This window comes from Lycium barbarum, chromosome 5 (assembly GCF_019175385.1).
Source record: "Lycium barbarum isolate Lr01 chromosome 5, ASM1917538v2, whole genome shotgun sequence".
In the NCBI taxonomy this organism is placed as follows: domain Eukaryota; kingdom Viridiplantae; phylum Streptophyta; class Magnoliopsida; order Solanales; family Solanaceae; genus Lycium; species Lycium barbarum.
This window is the reverse complement of record NC_083341.1, coordinates 36,422,282-36,439,456: the sequence shown is the minus strand read 5'-3', so window position 1 is coordinate 36,439,456 and position 17,175 is coordinate 36,422,282. Positions and strand designations below refer to the sequence as shown.

At 39.9% G+C, this 17,175-nt stretch overlaps 1 protein-coding gene and 1 non-coding gene across 2 annotated transcripts; one reads left to right on the top strand and one right to left on the bottom strand.

Moving 5' to 3' along the window:
* Nucleotides 1-7,193: 7,193 nt before the first annotated feature.
* On the bottom strand, nucleotides 7,194-8,142 carry LOC132639377 (uncharacterized). The gene is made up of 3 exons (XM_060355828.1): nucleotides 7,936-8,142; nucleotides 7,386-7,490; nucleotides 7,194-7,319 (listed from the first exon to the last, which is right to left on the bottom strand). Exons 1-3 carry the CDS (start codon nucleotides 8,140-8,142, stop codon nucleotides 7,194-7,196), a joined length of 438 nt encoding a protein of 145 aa, XP_060211811.1.
* Nucleotides 8,143-15,794: 7,652 nt separating this feature from the next.
* On the top strand, nucleotides 15,795-15,901 carry LOC132642975 (small nucleolar RNA R71). The gene has a single exon (XR_009583442.1). It is a non-coding gene; the product is annotated as a small nucleolar RNA R71 (small nucleolar RNA).
* The last annotated feature ends 1,274 nt before the right edge of the window (nucleotides 15,902-17,175 follow it).

Genomic DNA, 17,175 nt, shown 5'->3' with positions numbered 1-17,175 from the left:
CCCCGAATCGCAAGGCTCGTGAAGGATAAAGTGTTGTACGAGTTGTCATTGTCATTTTAAGCTAAAAATTGAACTTGTGGGATGTTGGTTTCGTGGTGTCTTATCATATAAGGTGTGTTTAAGATTTTAATGATGTTCTTACCATGATCATTGATAGATTTGACAGGTTAGAATAGAGAAAATGACGTTGAAAGTTCGGTTTTAATTTTTGGGTATCAAATAACTTGGGGGATGTTTTGGTATGATTAAATGGATAGAATTAGTTGGATATTGATATAAAATAATTGTTGATATTGTTGTTGATGTTGTTGATAAGTTGTTGTTGTTGCATTTAGGAGAATAAAGTGTATGAAGATATCATATACAAAGCGTATGCCGGGCTGTTTTGGTGTATAACCTTGGGAGTTGATGCTTTCAGTTAAAATAGGCTTATATGAGATGGTTCTTGTTGTTGTTGATAATTTAGCTGAATTGGATTTTTTGGGGCTGCCCTGTTTATAAAAGAAAATGCTGTCGAAATTCCGTTAGAAATAGAGATAAGTTTAAGGGATTGATTATAAGGATATATATTGGATTGAATGTTGGTAAATTGATATTGTTGATAGATTAGCGTGACCCCAAGATGGACTGTGGTTAGCTGGAAAGCGGCAAAGGTATGTTAAGGCTATCCCTCTCTTTTATTTTGGCATGATCCTTATCATATGAACGAACACAGTGAGCAAGCGAGTTCCAAAGACTATTCTTAGATAGTGTAGAGATATTTGTATCGTTGGCCTCCTATGTTTTATGTCCATAACTCCGAGAGACTTTTCATATTAGCTTCTTATGTCACTAGAGGAGTTCAGAATATCCTTTTTCGAGTTTTACAAGCATTTATATATATTATATAATATATGGATCGGGCCGTACGTTCCTAGGCACTATTATATTATATATGGATCGGGCCGTATGTTCCTCGGCACTATTATATTATATATGGATCGGGCCATACGTTCCTCGGCACTGTTATATTATATATGGATCGGGTTGTTCGATCCACAGCACTATCAGTTATATTATAATCTATGCCTATCATACGCCACCTAGTCAGTTTCAGTTATATAGAGTTACGCAGATATTCTCAGATGTTAGCCACAGATGCATTCAAATATTGAAACTGGTTTTCATGATTCATTTGTACTTGATGTTATTTTGCCTTACATACTCGGTACATTGTTCGTACTGACGTCCCTTTGCCTGGGGGCCCTGTGTTCATGCCACACAGTCCCAGATTGTTTTGTAGGTAAAAGTATTCAGCTAGGGTGGTTGGCTATCAGCTGGGATTGGCAAACTCCATTTTCTTCCTGGAGAAATGCCGAGTCATTATGGTTATCATATGTGTGTATGGGTATGTCGGGACCCTGTCCCGACTCATATGATTCAGGTGTTTACTCTTAGAGACTTTGCAGACAGTGTCCTGTGGTTAGTATGTTGAGATGTCATGTGTTGAGTAAAGCGACCATATAGTTAGTTTACTTACTCGGTTTTTGATTAATTAAGTATCGTTCGCAAATTTCTATGGTTTGACTGAAAGTACTTTATTATATTTCCAAAATATTTTATATGTCCAGTTTCATTGTGTTAATACAAGAGGGTTCGCTCAGCCCTAAGTAAGGGTTGGGTGCCCATCATGCCCTGATGAGATTGGGTGTGACAGAATAAAATTAAGAAAATCTAGAAATAGCCCCACATTCTCATATTCGCTTTGAAATCATAAACTTGAGTTCTTAAAACACAAAATCATCATTATCGTTGTCACCATCATAAAATTATTTTTATCCTCGACACAATGAGAAGCTTTAAGAACCATGGACTTTTAGCTTTTAAAAATAAGAAGGTTACGGAAACATTTATGAAATCATACCATAGGAATCATTCCTTTGAAAGAAAGGGATGAGCCTTAACATACTTGTTCAGCCTCCAACTACCTACAATTATCCGTCCGAGCCCGCAAGTCGATGTATAAGACCATTCATACTATGATTAGGCCCATTGTTATATACTTATCCTAAGCCTTCAAATAAATCTTTCTAGAATCTTCCGAAATTTTGGCAGCATCTCCTTTGTTTATATGCCTACCTCAAAATTATAATTCAGCAACCAATCAACAACAACAACAATACCAACATCAACAACACTATTATCCATACCAATATATTCCATAAACATCCCACATGATGTTTTTCAACATACAACAACAATATACACTTCCTTTCTTTCCAATCAAGGAGCATAATCTCATCAACACACCAACAACATTAGATTCCATCTCTATACATATAAATCAGCCCAGCCACACTGCCACAACATGCTCAAAACAGTCCACAAACACAACAACTACAACACAACACTTTATGACCTTTCCTCCATAACTATTTTCACTTTTAAGACTTGCTAAAGCTTCAAATCAACTCAACATAAGAGATATGATGAAGAACATACCTTATACTTGAAGAAATTAAGTCACACCAACTTTCTTCAAGACCAAACTTACCACAACATCAAGTAGAAGCAAGAACAATCACCTTCCATAGACTAGTTTGGTGTAATCTTATTAAATTCTTGATTTAATAGGCTATAAATGTTTGGGGGTTGTGTTGAGAAGTTTCTAGGACTATGGAGAATGTAAAATGCAGAAGAAAAAAAATGGAGTTAATAGGGTATTTATACCCTTCATAGGTCGGTTCCACCAACCTTCTCAAGTGGGGCCCGCGGAAACCATTTGGCAGCTTGGAGTCTTTATCTTAAAATGACCATAACTCTTGATCCCGGTACCGTATGAGGGCCCACGACCTATGGTTGGAAGGCTCTTTCAAGTATCTACAACTTTCGTTTGTCGTGTGTTTCCAAATTCCAAACTTATAATAGAGTTTTGTCCCCTCCAAGTCAGATCATCCAAAAACGTATCCTTAAATCATCCTTTTGGAGGGCTTATGCACATATTTGGCTTAAGGGTCCTTCTTAAGACTTGCTCAACTTCCCATGTACTACTTATATCACTTTTCATATATCCTTTATAAAACCCTAACATGTGCCCCCCCCCCCTTAACTTACGGTTACGAGGGCTATTCATCAAGTAACGTGTTAACTGATTTACTTCATACGGTCTCCAATGTCATATATAAATTCTTATATTCAGATAATATAATCTTCATCCCTAATCCTTGTATAAATTTACTCTCCCTTGAGCTCAAACTAAGCCGCCTACAGTCTTAGTAATGCGAAATTTCCCGGGGTGTAACACTTTATGTATATACTTGGGCATGGCGGAGTCCTTCCCTGTCCTTATGGATTCCTATATTCTATATAGAGGCTCGTAGATAGATGTATGTAGCTAGATGTCCCCTAACCTTATTAATTCATATTGTTGTATAATATTTTGGCAGCCTTGTCGGCTTGTGATGATGGGCATAATTGTTGATGATTACATAGAAATGTGTCGTTATCTTGCGATATATGCCCTTACAGATCATAATACCCATGAGCTATCTTTGTGGTCCACATAGAGATGATTATGAAATTTATGTTCAGAGGTGCTCGGTAGGGTAGTTCCGGGTGCCCGTCATGGCTCTCTGGTTGGGTCGTGACATTGGTAAGCCCAAAAGACATGACAAGGAACTCGCAATAACCATAACGAGTCCTAAAGGCCATCTTCGAAACATCCTCGGTCCGAATCTTCAGCTGGTGTTAGCCTGACCTCAAATCAATCTTAGAAAACACAGAAGCTCCCTGAAGCTGGTCGAACAAGTCATCAATGCGAGGAATAAGATACTTATTATGAATTGTGACCTTGTTCAATTGATGGTAATCTATGCACATCCTCATCGACATCCTTCTTCTTCACAAATAACACGGGAATGCCCTAAGGGGAGACATTCAGTCAAATGAATCCCTTACTCTGAAGATCCTGCAACTGCTCCTTTAACTCGCTCAACTCGGTAGGTGCCATCCTATATGGCGATATGTAAATAGGGAAAGTGCCTGGCTCTAGCTCGATGCAGAAGTCAATATCATGATTAGGTGGTATACCCGGCAAATCAGAAGGGAATACCTCTGCGAATTCGCATACAATAGGCATAGACTCAAGGGGCGGAGAATCAGCACTAGTATCATGAACATGGGCCAAGTAGGCCAAACACCCCTTGTCGACTTATTTCTTCGCGCAGAGATAAGAAATGATCTTCTTTGGAGCGAGGCTCGGAGTACCTAATACGTTCAAATTACACCTATCAAATGATGTAAAGTGGAAGATGTCAAATATTGTAACCCAACTAGGTTAGGGTTGAATCTCATGGGCAATATGGGGTGAAAAGGGTTCTAAAATCGTAGAGTACTTTCTTAAGGTCTAATTTCTTATTTCGTTAGGTTTCTAGAAGATTGTTTGCTTATGACTAATTGCTACTAATTGATTTGGACTGTAATATATGGTAAAATAAACAAAGGTTGTATCCCCCTTCAGATGAAGTGTATGTTATGGTGATTGATCATGATATACTTCTAATGGATCGTTATTAGAATGCACTTAACTTGATACATGAATCACTAATGTTTCCCAACAGTTAATGATTATTTCTCTTTATGATTTTCCAAATATAAAAGAGTGTATATGAAGAATGGCCAATTCATGCCAAGTAAATTCTTCTTATTCCTAAGTGAATTTATTAAACAATCGTTAAAGCCTTGAGTTCTTATTATTTATTCTTACCAAACCCTACTCACTTTCCCAAGTTAAGCAAAGTTTATGCCTTTAATCAATGTTTGCAACCATCAATTATGAATGAAGGACAAAGAATAAATAAACCCTAACAATCCATTATGTGTATATCAATCCCAATCCCCAATCACAAAACACCCAGCGTAAGGTTCACAACCTTAGTAGATAAATTAGCTACTCACAGTGGAAGAAGAACAAGAAGAGATAATAGAAATCATAATGCTTACTTTCGATTGATTGGAATTGAAATAAAATAATTGCAATTGTTTGTTCTCCAAAATCTTTCAAAAACTATGAGTATTCAATGCTATGGAATAATAGTTTAAAACTGAAAACTCATAAAAAATAAAACCCTACAAGGAACTATTTATAAGGTTCCAAAAACATAAAATTATAAATTTGCATTTCAGTCCCTGACGGCCTATGTTACGGTCCGTATAACATGGACCGTATAAAGTTATACGGCCAAGAGTTCTTCAAGTCTTTAGTTGAGAATATGATCGCCTTATATGGCCCGTATAAACTTATACGGTCCACGAAACTTGAATCTTAAAACTTCATCTTTCAAACTCAACTTTCTGTCTTAGTTAATTCCACTAAATACGATCAACTACTCGGCCCGTATAATATTATACGGTCCGTGAAAGTTGCCCGTATAATAGCATCCACCAACTTCAACATTCTGTTTCTCTTCTCCACTAATTACGGCCAGGGTTACGGGCCGTATAATACTATACGACCCCTATAACTTCATATCAATGCCAAATCTTGTAATTTCGGTGCTCTTGTCCTTTAACTCCTCGATTTACCTAAAACACAACAAAACACATTAAAACAACATAGACTTTCTTAAAAACAAGTAAAACTTCTCGTAAAAAGATATCGAATGTGCCATAATTTCACGACACATCAACACCCCCAACTTAAAGTCTTTGTTTTTCCTCAAGTAAGTAATACACAATAACAACTCAACTAAATTTAGATACAATAGAATAACAATGTCTACAATGGTTTTGACTCCGAACTACCGGCATACAAGTTTTCCACAAATAATCACCTCATTTTCACAATCAATAATACAACATAAACTCGAGAATGCTAAGACTAACAATGGCGCTTCAATTAGTGACATCACATTACCAGAACTATTAATGGACCCAGAAACGTCGCCTCGGGTGGTTGTTTGACATTTCACATGTTAGTCCTTATGCCCTCACATAGACCAAAGAATGTCCTGCACACATATATACAACGAACGGGGATGAAGACTAAAGAGAAGAGAAAACACTAAAACTCACAAAGACGCTCATACACTACAAATGCAACTACCATATGCTTGCCCTTATTTTCAATGCCTTCACCTTTGGACGGTTTGGTTGTGATCACACTGTACTTTTTCTTGGCTTGTAATGTAGGCTTGGGACGGGTAGGATAAAAATTTAGGTATTAGTGACTCACCCTCCTTGAACACTAATCTTCATGTTATTAGCCTTTCCTTTTCTCCCTCTTTTCACTTCTTCAACCTCGATATCGTTTGCACCTAATGTAACCTGACTTTCTTTTGTGCCACGATTTTCTGATTTGTTTTTTCATAATTTTTTTTCTTTTTCGTAAGATAATTTATAGCAACCACATTGATACTCAACTAAATAACTCACGCCACCCCCAACTTAGGATTTTAGCCTCTACTTCACATTCATATCACCCCCAACTTAGGCATTTAGCCTCTTTTCTCTAGTAGTGTCAAGGAGGGAACGAGTGCAAAGATGGAATTAGTTCAAAAAGGGTACGGGTTTGTTAACGACTAGTCAAGAAAAAGGTCAAAGGTTCAAAATGGGACACTAGGGATTATTTACATCCTGGTTACAGCTTATAAGGCAAAGAGACTAATTTATACAAAGAAAGCCTAAGATCCTTTCAACAACCAAACTATCCTAAGCATTCAATCATGATAAATCAGGCAAGTTCTAGATTGCAAATACATAGTATGAACACAACTCACACACACAATGGCATAAGGACCTTTTGTTAATGCAAATACAACTCTTAGCGATCATTCACCATCCACAACCCCCTAATAAATATGATGTCAGAAAAAGAACCAATCACTAGCAATTCCTAAGTATGAATCATCCAAATTTTTGAGGGGTTCACAATTGCAACCAATTATACAAACATGCCATAAGCTCAAAACCACTGCCATATAAGTCATTACCATTCTACCCTATCTAAGAAACAACCTAAACATGCCAGTTTCAATAGAAATAAAACCCCTCGAGAAAAGAACTGTGGCAAAGAAAAGCCGAGGCGGTCCTAAACACATATTTACATATACACAGACCCCACCCCCAACTAAAAAACTATGCATTGTCCCCAGTGCATCAATGTCAGCATAAGAAACGGTAAGGGGTACTTGGGTGCACTAGGCGCTGAGATCATCTCAGGCTGGTGCCGCCTCCACAGACAGAGCTTCAGCATCAGCCTCAGTAGGAAAAGTCTCCCCAGCAGCCAGAATAGACGCTGGTGTGCTACCAGTCGAAGCACCAATAGGATCAGGGTAATGCTCCTTTAGAGAATTATCCACAGCAATCTAGAACCCCTCATCCTCCTGGCAGCGCAACCTTCAAGTCACCTCTACTGGGTCCTCAGGAGATGGGTCCACAACATCCCATTTCCTCTTGCTCTTCAGGGTCGTGGACACAGCGTCCACCTCATCATCAACAAACAAATTTTTGACCTGGATCATTGCATCTAAGTCAACATCCGACGTTGCAGTCGAATCTTCAAACACCACCTCCTCTCGCACTTTTAACTCCTCAACTTCCCCTCACAGCCTGGCAAGCTCTGCCCATAATGACACCAAATTCGCCGCCGAAGCTGCCCTCTTTGCCGCAACCAATCTCGTCTCAAAACCATAAAGCCGAGTGTGGAGGACGGTATGAGACTTCTCAATCTTTGTCAGGATTGATTCATTGGCAAGCTTGATCTATTTCTCCATGTAGGGTCTGAACTGTGACATAATAATACCAACCTACTTGTCAGCTTTTCTAGCTTGGATGGCTACTTCCCTGAATTTTTCTCTAGTCAATGCTAAGGGGTTAGTCCCTTGATGTGTTGTCATTGGAGGTCCAGCTACAATAGTGACACCCGCTGAAGAAATAGGTCGGTGGTGCTCTAGCAACAGTAGTAGTAGGAGTAGTGGTGGTGGTGGTGGTGGTGGTGGTAGTAGTAGTAGGAACAGGGGCAGAGGCAGATACTGAGGTAGGAACAGTAGCATCAGCAGAAACGGGTACCTTAGCAGTGTCAGTAGCAATCAAGGTAGAAATGTCGGGCCCCTTAGTGGCATCTACTGTGTGTGGCCCCAAGAACCGATTTAGGCTGATTCTCATTATGATCAACAGGCGGCTCTAGATCATCAGCGCATCATTCTTACTCTTTCGCCAATCGCCAAATTGGGTGGCCTTAACACAATGATCCCTGTCAGGAATACCCATCACACAGGCTCTCCGACACAACTCTATAATGAGGTATGGAAAAATGAGGGAGGTTTGTGGCTGCGGTGCTCTCATTCTAATCTCCTCCATAATCAGACGCCCCACATTAATCATGTACTGAGACATCATCGCTGCAACTGTCACAGCCTGGGAGCTCGTGAGGGTGCTGTCATTCATTGTTAGGCACACCCTGTATCTGATCAAACTCTACCAAAACTTGGCTTGCAATGTGAGAGAATTTTTAAAGATTTTCTGATTCGGCTGTGTTGCCTAAGGTGGAGTACCATGAGCTATTACAACATCACCCTTTCTATCATATTTGTCCATAAATTCTGTCTCATTGGTTGGCTCGACGAAGTCATTACCAAAATAGACCCTGTTAATGGCCTTGCTGGAAATGTCCACCTTAGCATTGCGGACCGTGACAGTCTCAAGAAGTGGCAATGTGTGCATGGGCATGCTAGGTCATTTCATCAAATTCAACGTGGCCCCATAGCTAATATACAATTTTGTCACATGCACTGGACAATACTCACCCGGAGAGTCATCAAAAATTGCAAGCTGATATAGCCGGAGTGACTCAGCAGTGTAGGGAAAGGCTTCTAAGCCATCGAAGGTCAGTCGCCTCTCTTCCCAGATGCATCTCTTTTCTTGCCCCTTTCTTTGTTGGAGAGATCCCTTGCTCATATAGCTCTTTGGCTCCCTTGATTGGGAACCGAAATTTATACTCCTCCAATTGCTTAGTCCGGATCTCCAACCGTCGGCCCTCAGCTTCACTATCTGGAACAGCATGACTAGAGGGGGCAGAGGAAGCCTCGCCTGAGCCACTCACTCGTTCACTCCCCTCGGTTTTCGCTCCGCTTCCTTGTTCAGTACCCTCAGTTTCCACTTCTCCCGAAGCAGACGCTAAGGATCCTCTCTCATCCTTTTCAGACTGTGAGGAGTTAGAAGCTCACGGTGTCATGGTTTGGGGTTGGGATGTCCACCCCCCGCCCCCCCTCGAATATTAATCTGAGGCATGACATCCTCCTCCTCTTCAGACTGGGAGGGGTAGTCATGTAGGGCATGTGTGAGATCCGCTCGGTAACGACCTCGGCCTCGGCCTCTTGGCCCGGTACCTTTCTTTACTGAGTGTGTTGCTGCCATACCTGTAAGAGAAGTATCATTAGGAAAGGGCCATGAAGAAACAATCACAAAAGAAAGAAGAAATATTTTTGGATTTTTTTTTTGTATGGTCGTAAAAGAAAAATACGGGCGTTTAAAATTATACTGTCCGTATAAGCTGATTGTAATGTTTCCATCCCAAGAATACGATCCATATAAATTAATACGGACCGTATTTAAGCATATATCTCTGAGGCAGAAACATCTCAAGTTTCTACCTTGGAAATACGTCCAGAGATACAGGCTGTATAATTTTATCCGTTCTGTATTTAACCATATATTTCCAAGGCAGCGACTCCTTGTATTGACCTCCCAAGTTACGACCCAGGATACGGTCTGTATAAGATAATACGGTCCTTATATAGGTTGTTTTTTCGTAATCGACCACAGTTAGCTTTTTCTGTGCAATTTTTTCCTTCAGTTTCCATTCAAACACCACACCTACACTTTTCATGGTTTCAATTTCTATGGGAGTTAGGTTACTTAGACTTCATCTAATTTTTATGATTACAATATTATTGACATTCAATTGAGCAAGGCATAACAGTATTGGAATCCAAATTTGAATTTGTCAATTGAAATGCCCTTCAACCCATTGGGGCTTTGATTTCTCAACCCCAAGAGTCTTTAACAACTCAATATTCTCATCCCAACATAGAAAAATTATTAACCATGAATTTAAACAGAGAACCCTAAGGTTAATCCACACCCATTATTGAAATTGCACCCATATATGCAAAGTAACAAGAATAGAGCGTCAATATACCTTTGTGATAATGAATATGTGAAGAACACTTGATAAGATTGACTGAAAAATACAAAAAATTAGAAAAATTAAGCAGAGGGTTTTCGGGTATGTAGTTGATGGTGGAGATGGATTTTGGTGATATACTTGGATGTATTTATGGAGAGTTAAGGAGGAATTGTAATGGGTTAATGGAGTATGGTCGTGGTACTGATGAAGAGTGGTGGGAATTAAGTGGACTGTAAAGTGGGAGGAGGAAAGGCGCGTATGGTTATGTTTAAAAGAAAACCCTCTGTGCGATATTTTTTTCTTTTCTGAAATAAGATACGAGTCGTATAACATGGTACGGTCCGTATTTCATCACTTTTTCTAGGTATTGCACTGTTTTGGTTTCCTTCTAAAATACGACCAGCTACACGGCCTGTATAATATTATACGGTCCGTGAACGTGGTTCTTATATAAGCATGTACGAAAACAGTGTTCACTTTAACTTTTACTTACCTTCCACGCTTGGAGATACGGTCTGTATTTTGAAATATGTCCCGTGCTTCCTGGTCGTATTTAAGCATATCACCAACGATAAGTGATTACTTTTGTGCAACACTTTTACGATCAAAAAGTACAGTCCATATTCTACTTCTCAGCCTGAAGTTTTCTTGCATTCTCATCCTACACCAAAGCAAACGTCAAACTACCCTAAAAACCAAAAATACATGAATATAAACTTGGGTTGCCTCCTAAGAAGCGCTTGCTTTAACGTCGCGCCATGACGGTGGTAGCATTTTACTCCGGGTCAGGAGTGTATCCATGCTTCAGCCTGTTCCTATCCACAATCCTATCTCCATCAATGCACCAATGGTAGTGATTTACCCTCTGGCCATTAACTAGAAATGTTTGAGTTCCATCTATGGTTTTCAATTCCATCGAGCCATTGGGCGAAAGAAGCTTCAACCGGGAATTATACAGCAGAACAGAATCACCCTTTTGAAAGTCGCGCTTGAGAATCTTTACATCATGATAGTACTTCATCTTCTCCTTGTACAAACGCACGCTTTCATAGGCATGGAATCGGAATTCATCCATTTTATTCATTTGAAACAACCTCGGCTTGGTTGTTTCATCCCAATCCATGTTCAACTTCTTCAGAGCCGACAAGGATTTATGTTCGTGTTCAACTGGCAGATGGCACGCCTTGCCAAAAATCAGCTTATAAGGAGAAGTCGCAATGGGCGTTTTAAATGCAGTTCTATACACCCAAAGAGCATCATCAAGTTTTCTAGCCCAGTCGATTCTGTTTACATTGACCGTCTTGGCCAAGATACTCTTTATCTCCCGATTGGAGACTTCCACCTGGCCACTTATTTGCGAATGATAAGGAGTGGTCACCCGATGATGAACACTATACTTCTTAAGAAGTGTTGTAAATGCCTTGTTGCAGAAGTGCGAACCACCATCACTAATAATCACTCGTAGGGTGCCAAAACGGGTGAATATGTTCTTCTTGTGAAGTTAACGACACTCTTCCCTTCATTATTGGGTAAAGCCACTGGTTCTACCCACTTTGAGACATAATCCACAGCCATAAGAATGTATTTCATGCCACCAGAACTCACAAAGGGCCCCATGAATTCGATACCCCACACATCAAAGAGTTCAACTTCCATCACATATTTCATAGGCATCTCATGCCTCTTAGAGATAGCCCCTAGTCGTTGGCATTCATCACAGGATTTTACCATCAGATTAGCATCGTGATAAATTGGTGGCCAGTAATACCCATATTCAAGCACTTTGGCTGCGGTCCGGTTTCCACTACGACGACCCCCAACATGAGAGTCATGGCAAGCCTTCAGAATATCCATCACTTTCGATTCCGGAACAAAACGCTGAATGATATTGTCAGTGCATGTCCGGAACAGGTATGATTCATCCCAGTAATACTGACAAGAGTCCCTCAAGAATTTCTTCTTTTGGTATGCTTTGATTTCCTCTGGAATAACGTCTGTCACCAAAAAGTTGCCGATGTCAGCATATCATGGTGCCATCTCAGAAGACACCGCTAGAACCCTCTCATCTGGGAAAGCATCATCTATATCAAGCTTCTCTGACGATCTTCCAACTTCCTCAAGCCGTGAAAGATGATCTGCTACCTGATTTTCGGACCCCTTGCAATCTTTCACCTCGAAATCAAATTCTTGCAACAACAGGACCCATCTAATCAATCGTGGCTTGCATCTTTCTTCGTCGTCTATTATCTTAACGCTACATGATCGGTGTATACCACTGCATTGGACCCCAAATAGGCCCTGAATTTCTCGAATGCAAAGACTATGGCAAGCAGCTCTTGCTCAGTAATAGTGTAATTCATCTGAGTCCCATTGAGTGTTCTGTTGGCATAGTAAATCAGGTGCATGATCTTATTGTGCCTCTGACCAAGCACAACACCAATAGCAAAACCCCTCGTATCACACATCAACTCAAATAGGAGTGACCAATTTAGTGCAACAATAATAGGAGCAGAAGTAAGACGCTCCTTCAATTCATCAAATGCCTTTTGGGACTTTTCATCAAACTCAAACTTTGCCTCGTTTTCAAGAAGCTTGCACATAGAATTCGCGATCTTGGGGAAATCTTTAATAAAGTGCCTATAGAACCCAACATTTCCCAAGAAAATTCGGACATCTTTAACTGACATGGGTAGGGGAAGCTTTGAAATCACATCAAGTTTAGCCTGATCGACCTCAATCCCCTTTTCAGAGATTTTATGACCGAGAACGATCCCTTCTTTCACCATGAAATGACACTTCTCCCAATTCAGCACAAGATTGGTCTCCTCGTATCTTTTTAAAACTCAACCCAGAAGGTCAAGACAATCATCAAAAGAATCACCAACCACGGAAAAATCATCCATGAAGGCCTCCAAGAAGTCCTCAACAATATCTGAGAAAATCGACATCATGCACCTCTTAAATGTAGTCGGTGCATTGAAAAGACCAAAGGGTATCCTGCTAAAAGAGAACGTCCCATAAGGACAAGTGAATGTCATCTTCTCCTGTTCTTCCAGAGCAATATTAATTTGATTGTAGACAGAATAACCGTCTAGGAAGCAATAGTAAGACTTTCCAGCCAGCCGATCAAGCATCTAATCAACAAAAGGCATGGGGAAATGGTCCTTGCAAGTGGCAGAATTTAGCTTCCTATAATCCATGCAAACACGCCACGCAGTAACAATACGAGTCGAAATTAACTCGTTTTTAGCATTAGGCACCACTGTGATAACTCTCTTCTTTAGAACGCATTGTACCGGGCATACCCACTTGTTGTCTGGTATAGGATATACAACTTCAGCATATAACCATTTGATTATCTCCTTCTTCACCACCTCTTTTATAAGTGGATTCAATTTCCACTGGTGCTCAACACTTGGCAAACTATCTTCCTCAAGTTGAATTTTGTGCTCACATATGCCCGCGAGAATCCCCCGAATATCAGTGATAGTCCAGCCTATAGCACGTCGGTACTCTCTCAATATCTCAAACAATTTCTTTATCTGTTGTTCATTCAGCAATGCAGACACAATAACTGGCAAAGTGTTATCCGGGCCAAGAAACTAGTACTTCAGATGTGCAGGCAGCTTCTTAAGTTCAAGCTTAGGTGGCTCAACCATGGATGGTCGTGCTGGAGGACTCGTTCTATTTTCAAGATCAAGATCTAGGTTCTTTGGGTGGTAAGAATAAGAATTGAACGCCACAAGCGAATTCACAGTCAACACACACACACACACACACACATATATATCAAGAGCCTCTCCCAAACATTCTTCTTCTATTTTAAACTCCACAGCTTCATCAACAACATCAAAAGAATCAATCACTGAAATACTCCCATAAGCACTCGGTAGCTTCATCCCTTTACTTACCTGGAAAGTCACCTCTTCATCATTGACTCAGAATTTTATTTCATTCTTTTCTGAATCCATAAGAGCCATTCCCGTAGCAAGAGGTCTCCCCAAAATAATGGAAATGTCTTGATCAACAGCACAGTCAAGAATCACAAAATTTGTGGGCAACAAAAAATCACCAACCCGCACAAGAACATCATCTCTCACACCAACCAACCTCTTAATAGATCTGTCTGCCATCTGCACTGGCATAGAAGTAGGTCTCGGCATTCCCAAACCCGATTGCTTATAAATAGCAAGAGCCATGAGATTTATGGTAGCCCCGTTATCACATAAAGCATGAGCAAAATCATGCTGACCAACCGAACATGGAATAGTAAAGGCCCCTGGATCTTCCTTCTTCTGAACATTAGTGGAGGATATAATAGAGCTAACACGGTGAGTCGCACTAACAGTGCCATGCTTTACAGACCTCTTCTTTGTCAGCAATTCTTTCAAATACTTTGCAAATCCGGGCATCTCTTTGACAGCATCCATAAAAGGGATATTCATAGAAAGTTGCTTCAACTTATCAAAGAAATTTTGACATTTAGCATCTTCAGTCCTCTTTACCACCTTTGAGGAAAGGGAGGCGTGGCTTTCAATAATTGAGTCGAAGGACGAAGACCCCCTTTCACCGTTGACTTGCTAGTGTCATTGCTACCCTTCTGCTTTTTAGAACTTTATGGAACACCATCAACCTACTTAATAATAGGAACTTTAGTCTGGACCCCATCTACAATTGTTGGCACATCAGGTTGTGCCTCTTCTTTTTCAGCAACTGACTCGAGATTTATCACCTTTTTTTCATCACTTTGGAGTATCTTACCACTCCGAGTACTGACAGCATATACACGTTCCACACCACCTCCCCCATTCATCGAATTTGGCATAGTGTCACTAGGAAGTCCTCTCTTCTGTGAAGAGTGTTGTTCTTTAGAAATATCTCGTATCTCGACTCGAGCTTCTGAATGGAAGCCGCGTGAGATCCTACTATTTCTATTAGCCCCTTCAATGTTCTATCTGCTTTGTCTTGGTTGGCTAGTACCATTTCAAGCATGCTCTCCACCCTAGAACTCCCTTGTTCAATCGACTGCCCCTTTGGTGGAATATAGGGATTGGAACTCCTATTTCCAAAGTTATTATTATTGTTGTAGTTTCCCTGGTTCGAGCCACCATAGTTGTTGTTGTAATTTCCTTTTCCCTATTGAGGACTCCATTGATTTTGAGTCTGATTCCGATAGCCTCCTGGGTAATTCTGCCTCTGATAACCCCCTTGAGAGTTATTGATATAGTTAGCATCCTCATATTACATAGGAGGCATTTCTTGATATGGACCCTCTTGAACTTGGTACATTCCCTTGGGCATTCCCGGAATTTCTTCAACAACATTAACCTTTTTCGCTTTCTTTTTATCAAGTCTCTTGGTCAGCAAAGAAATATTGGTGGCTATCTGAGCTAAAGTTTGTTGAGTCTCTTGATTCTCCTTCAAAAAATTCTGGATCGCTGGAGCTACATAAGCCACACCAGTACCACTCAAGTGTCATGCCTGAATGCAAGTAGTAAGCTTATCAAGCAATTGAGTGATACGAACATAAGTCTTATCCATAAAACACCCATTAGCTGCACTGTTAGCCACAACTTATGTCATTGGATCTAGCTCTCTGTAGAACTTCTCCATCAATATATCATCCGTAAAACCATGATTTGGAGACTTCTGCAGATATTCTTTAAACCTCTCCTATGCTTCAAATAATTGTTCCCCTGGTAGTTGCTTGAAGTCATAAATCTTATCACGAATTTTTTCTCTCTTGCTCGGAGGGAACAACTTTTTGAGAAATACAATAACCAGCTTGGCCCATGTATGAATAGTGTTATAGGGCAGCTTTTCAAACAAAACTCTAGCTTCACCGACTAAAGAGTATTTGAAAACTCTTAGCTGAATAGCATCATCGGACACAACATTCTGCATATGTTAGGCACACACGCTTACAAAAATTTTCAAATGTTGGTGAGGGTCATCACCGGTGGAGTTCCAAAATTGTCCCTTAAGCTTGAGCAATGGTAAATGGTGGAGTGAATCTTGCAGTTTACCACAGTAACCCGAGGTGGAACAATAGCAGAGGTAAATTCTATCTCATCAAACATATCAGCAAACGGGTTCTCAATCTCGACTAGTTGTTGATCTTGATTAACCTCCTGCACCCTATTATTACCAGCAGCTCCACGTCTATTATTGTTATTGTTGTTCTGCAGATCACCTGGTTCACAGTAGACGGCAAACAAGGTGTGATGGAATAGAATAAGACTTTAAGCAAAGCACAAACTGTTTAGTAATTTCAAAACTGTATTCCTCGGCAATGGCGCCAAATTTTGATACTCTCAAATTACACCTATTAAATGATGTAAAGCAAACAATGTCAAAATAGTAACCCAACTAGGTTGGAGTCGAATCCCACAGGGAATATGGTGTGAAAAGGTTACTAAAATTGTAGAGTACTTTCTTAAGATCTAATTTCTTATTTCGTTGGGTTTCTAGAAGATTGGTGGTTTATGACTAATTGCTACTAATAGATTTGGATTGTAATATACGGTAAAAGAAACCAAGGTTGTGTCCCCTTTCAGTTAAAGTGTATGCTATGTTGATTGATCATGACATACTTCTAATGGATCGTTATTAGAATGCACTTAACATGATACATGAATCCCTAATGTTTCCCAACAGTTAAAGATTATTTCTCTTTATGATTTTCCCAAATATAAAAGAGTGTTTATGAAGAATGGTTAATTCGTGACAAGTAAATTCTTCTTAATCCTAAGTGAATTTATTAAACAAGGGTTAAAGCCTTGAGTTCTTGTTATTTATTCCTACCAAACCCTGCTCACTTTTCCAAGTTAAGCAAAGTTTATGGCTTTAATCAATTATGAATAAAGAACAAAGAATAAATAAACCCTAACAATCCATTATGTGCATATTAATCCCAATGCCCAATCACAAAACACACATCCTAGGGTTCACAACCTTAGTAGAGAAATTAGCTACTCATAGTGGAAGAACAACAATAAGAGATAATAGAA

Bases quoted from the DNA above. Each gene is read 5' to 3' on its own strand.
- LOC132639377 (XM_060355828.1), bottom strand. From the start codon at position 8,142: ATGAGAATCAGCCTAAATCGGTTCTTGGGGCCACACACAGTAGATGCC. The intron at 7,491-7,935 runs GTTGCTAGAGCA...GCAATGATCCAG, and splicing joins CCACTACTCCTACTACTACT to GTCAAAAATTTGTTTGTTGA. The intron at 7,320-7,385 runs GTGACTTGAAGG...AATTCTCTAAAG, and splicing joins CTCCTGAGGACCCAGTAGAG to GAGCATTACCCTGATCCTAT.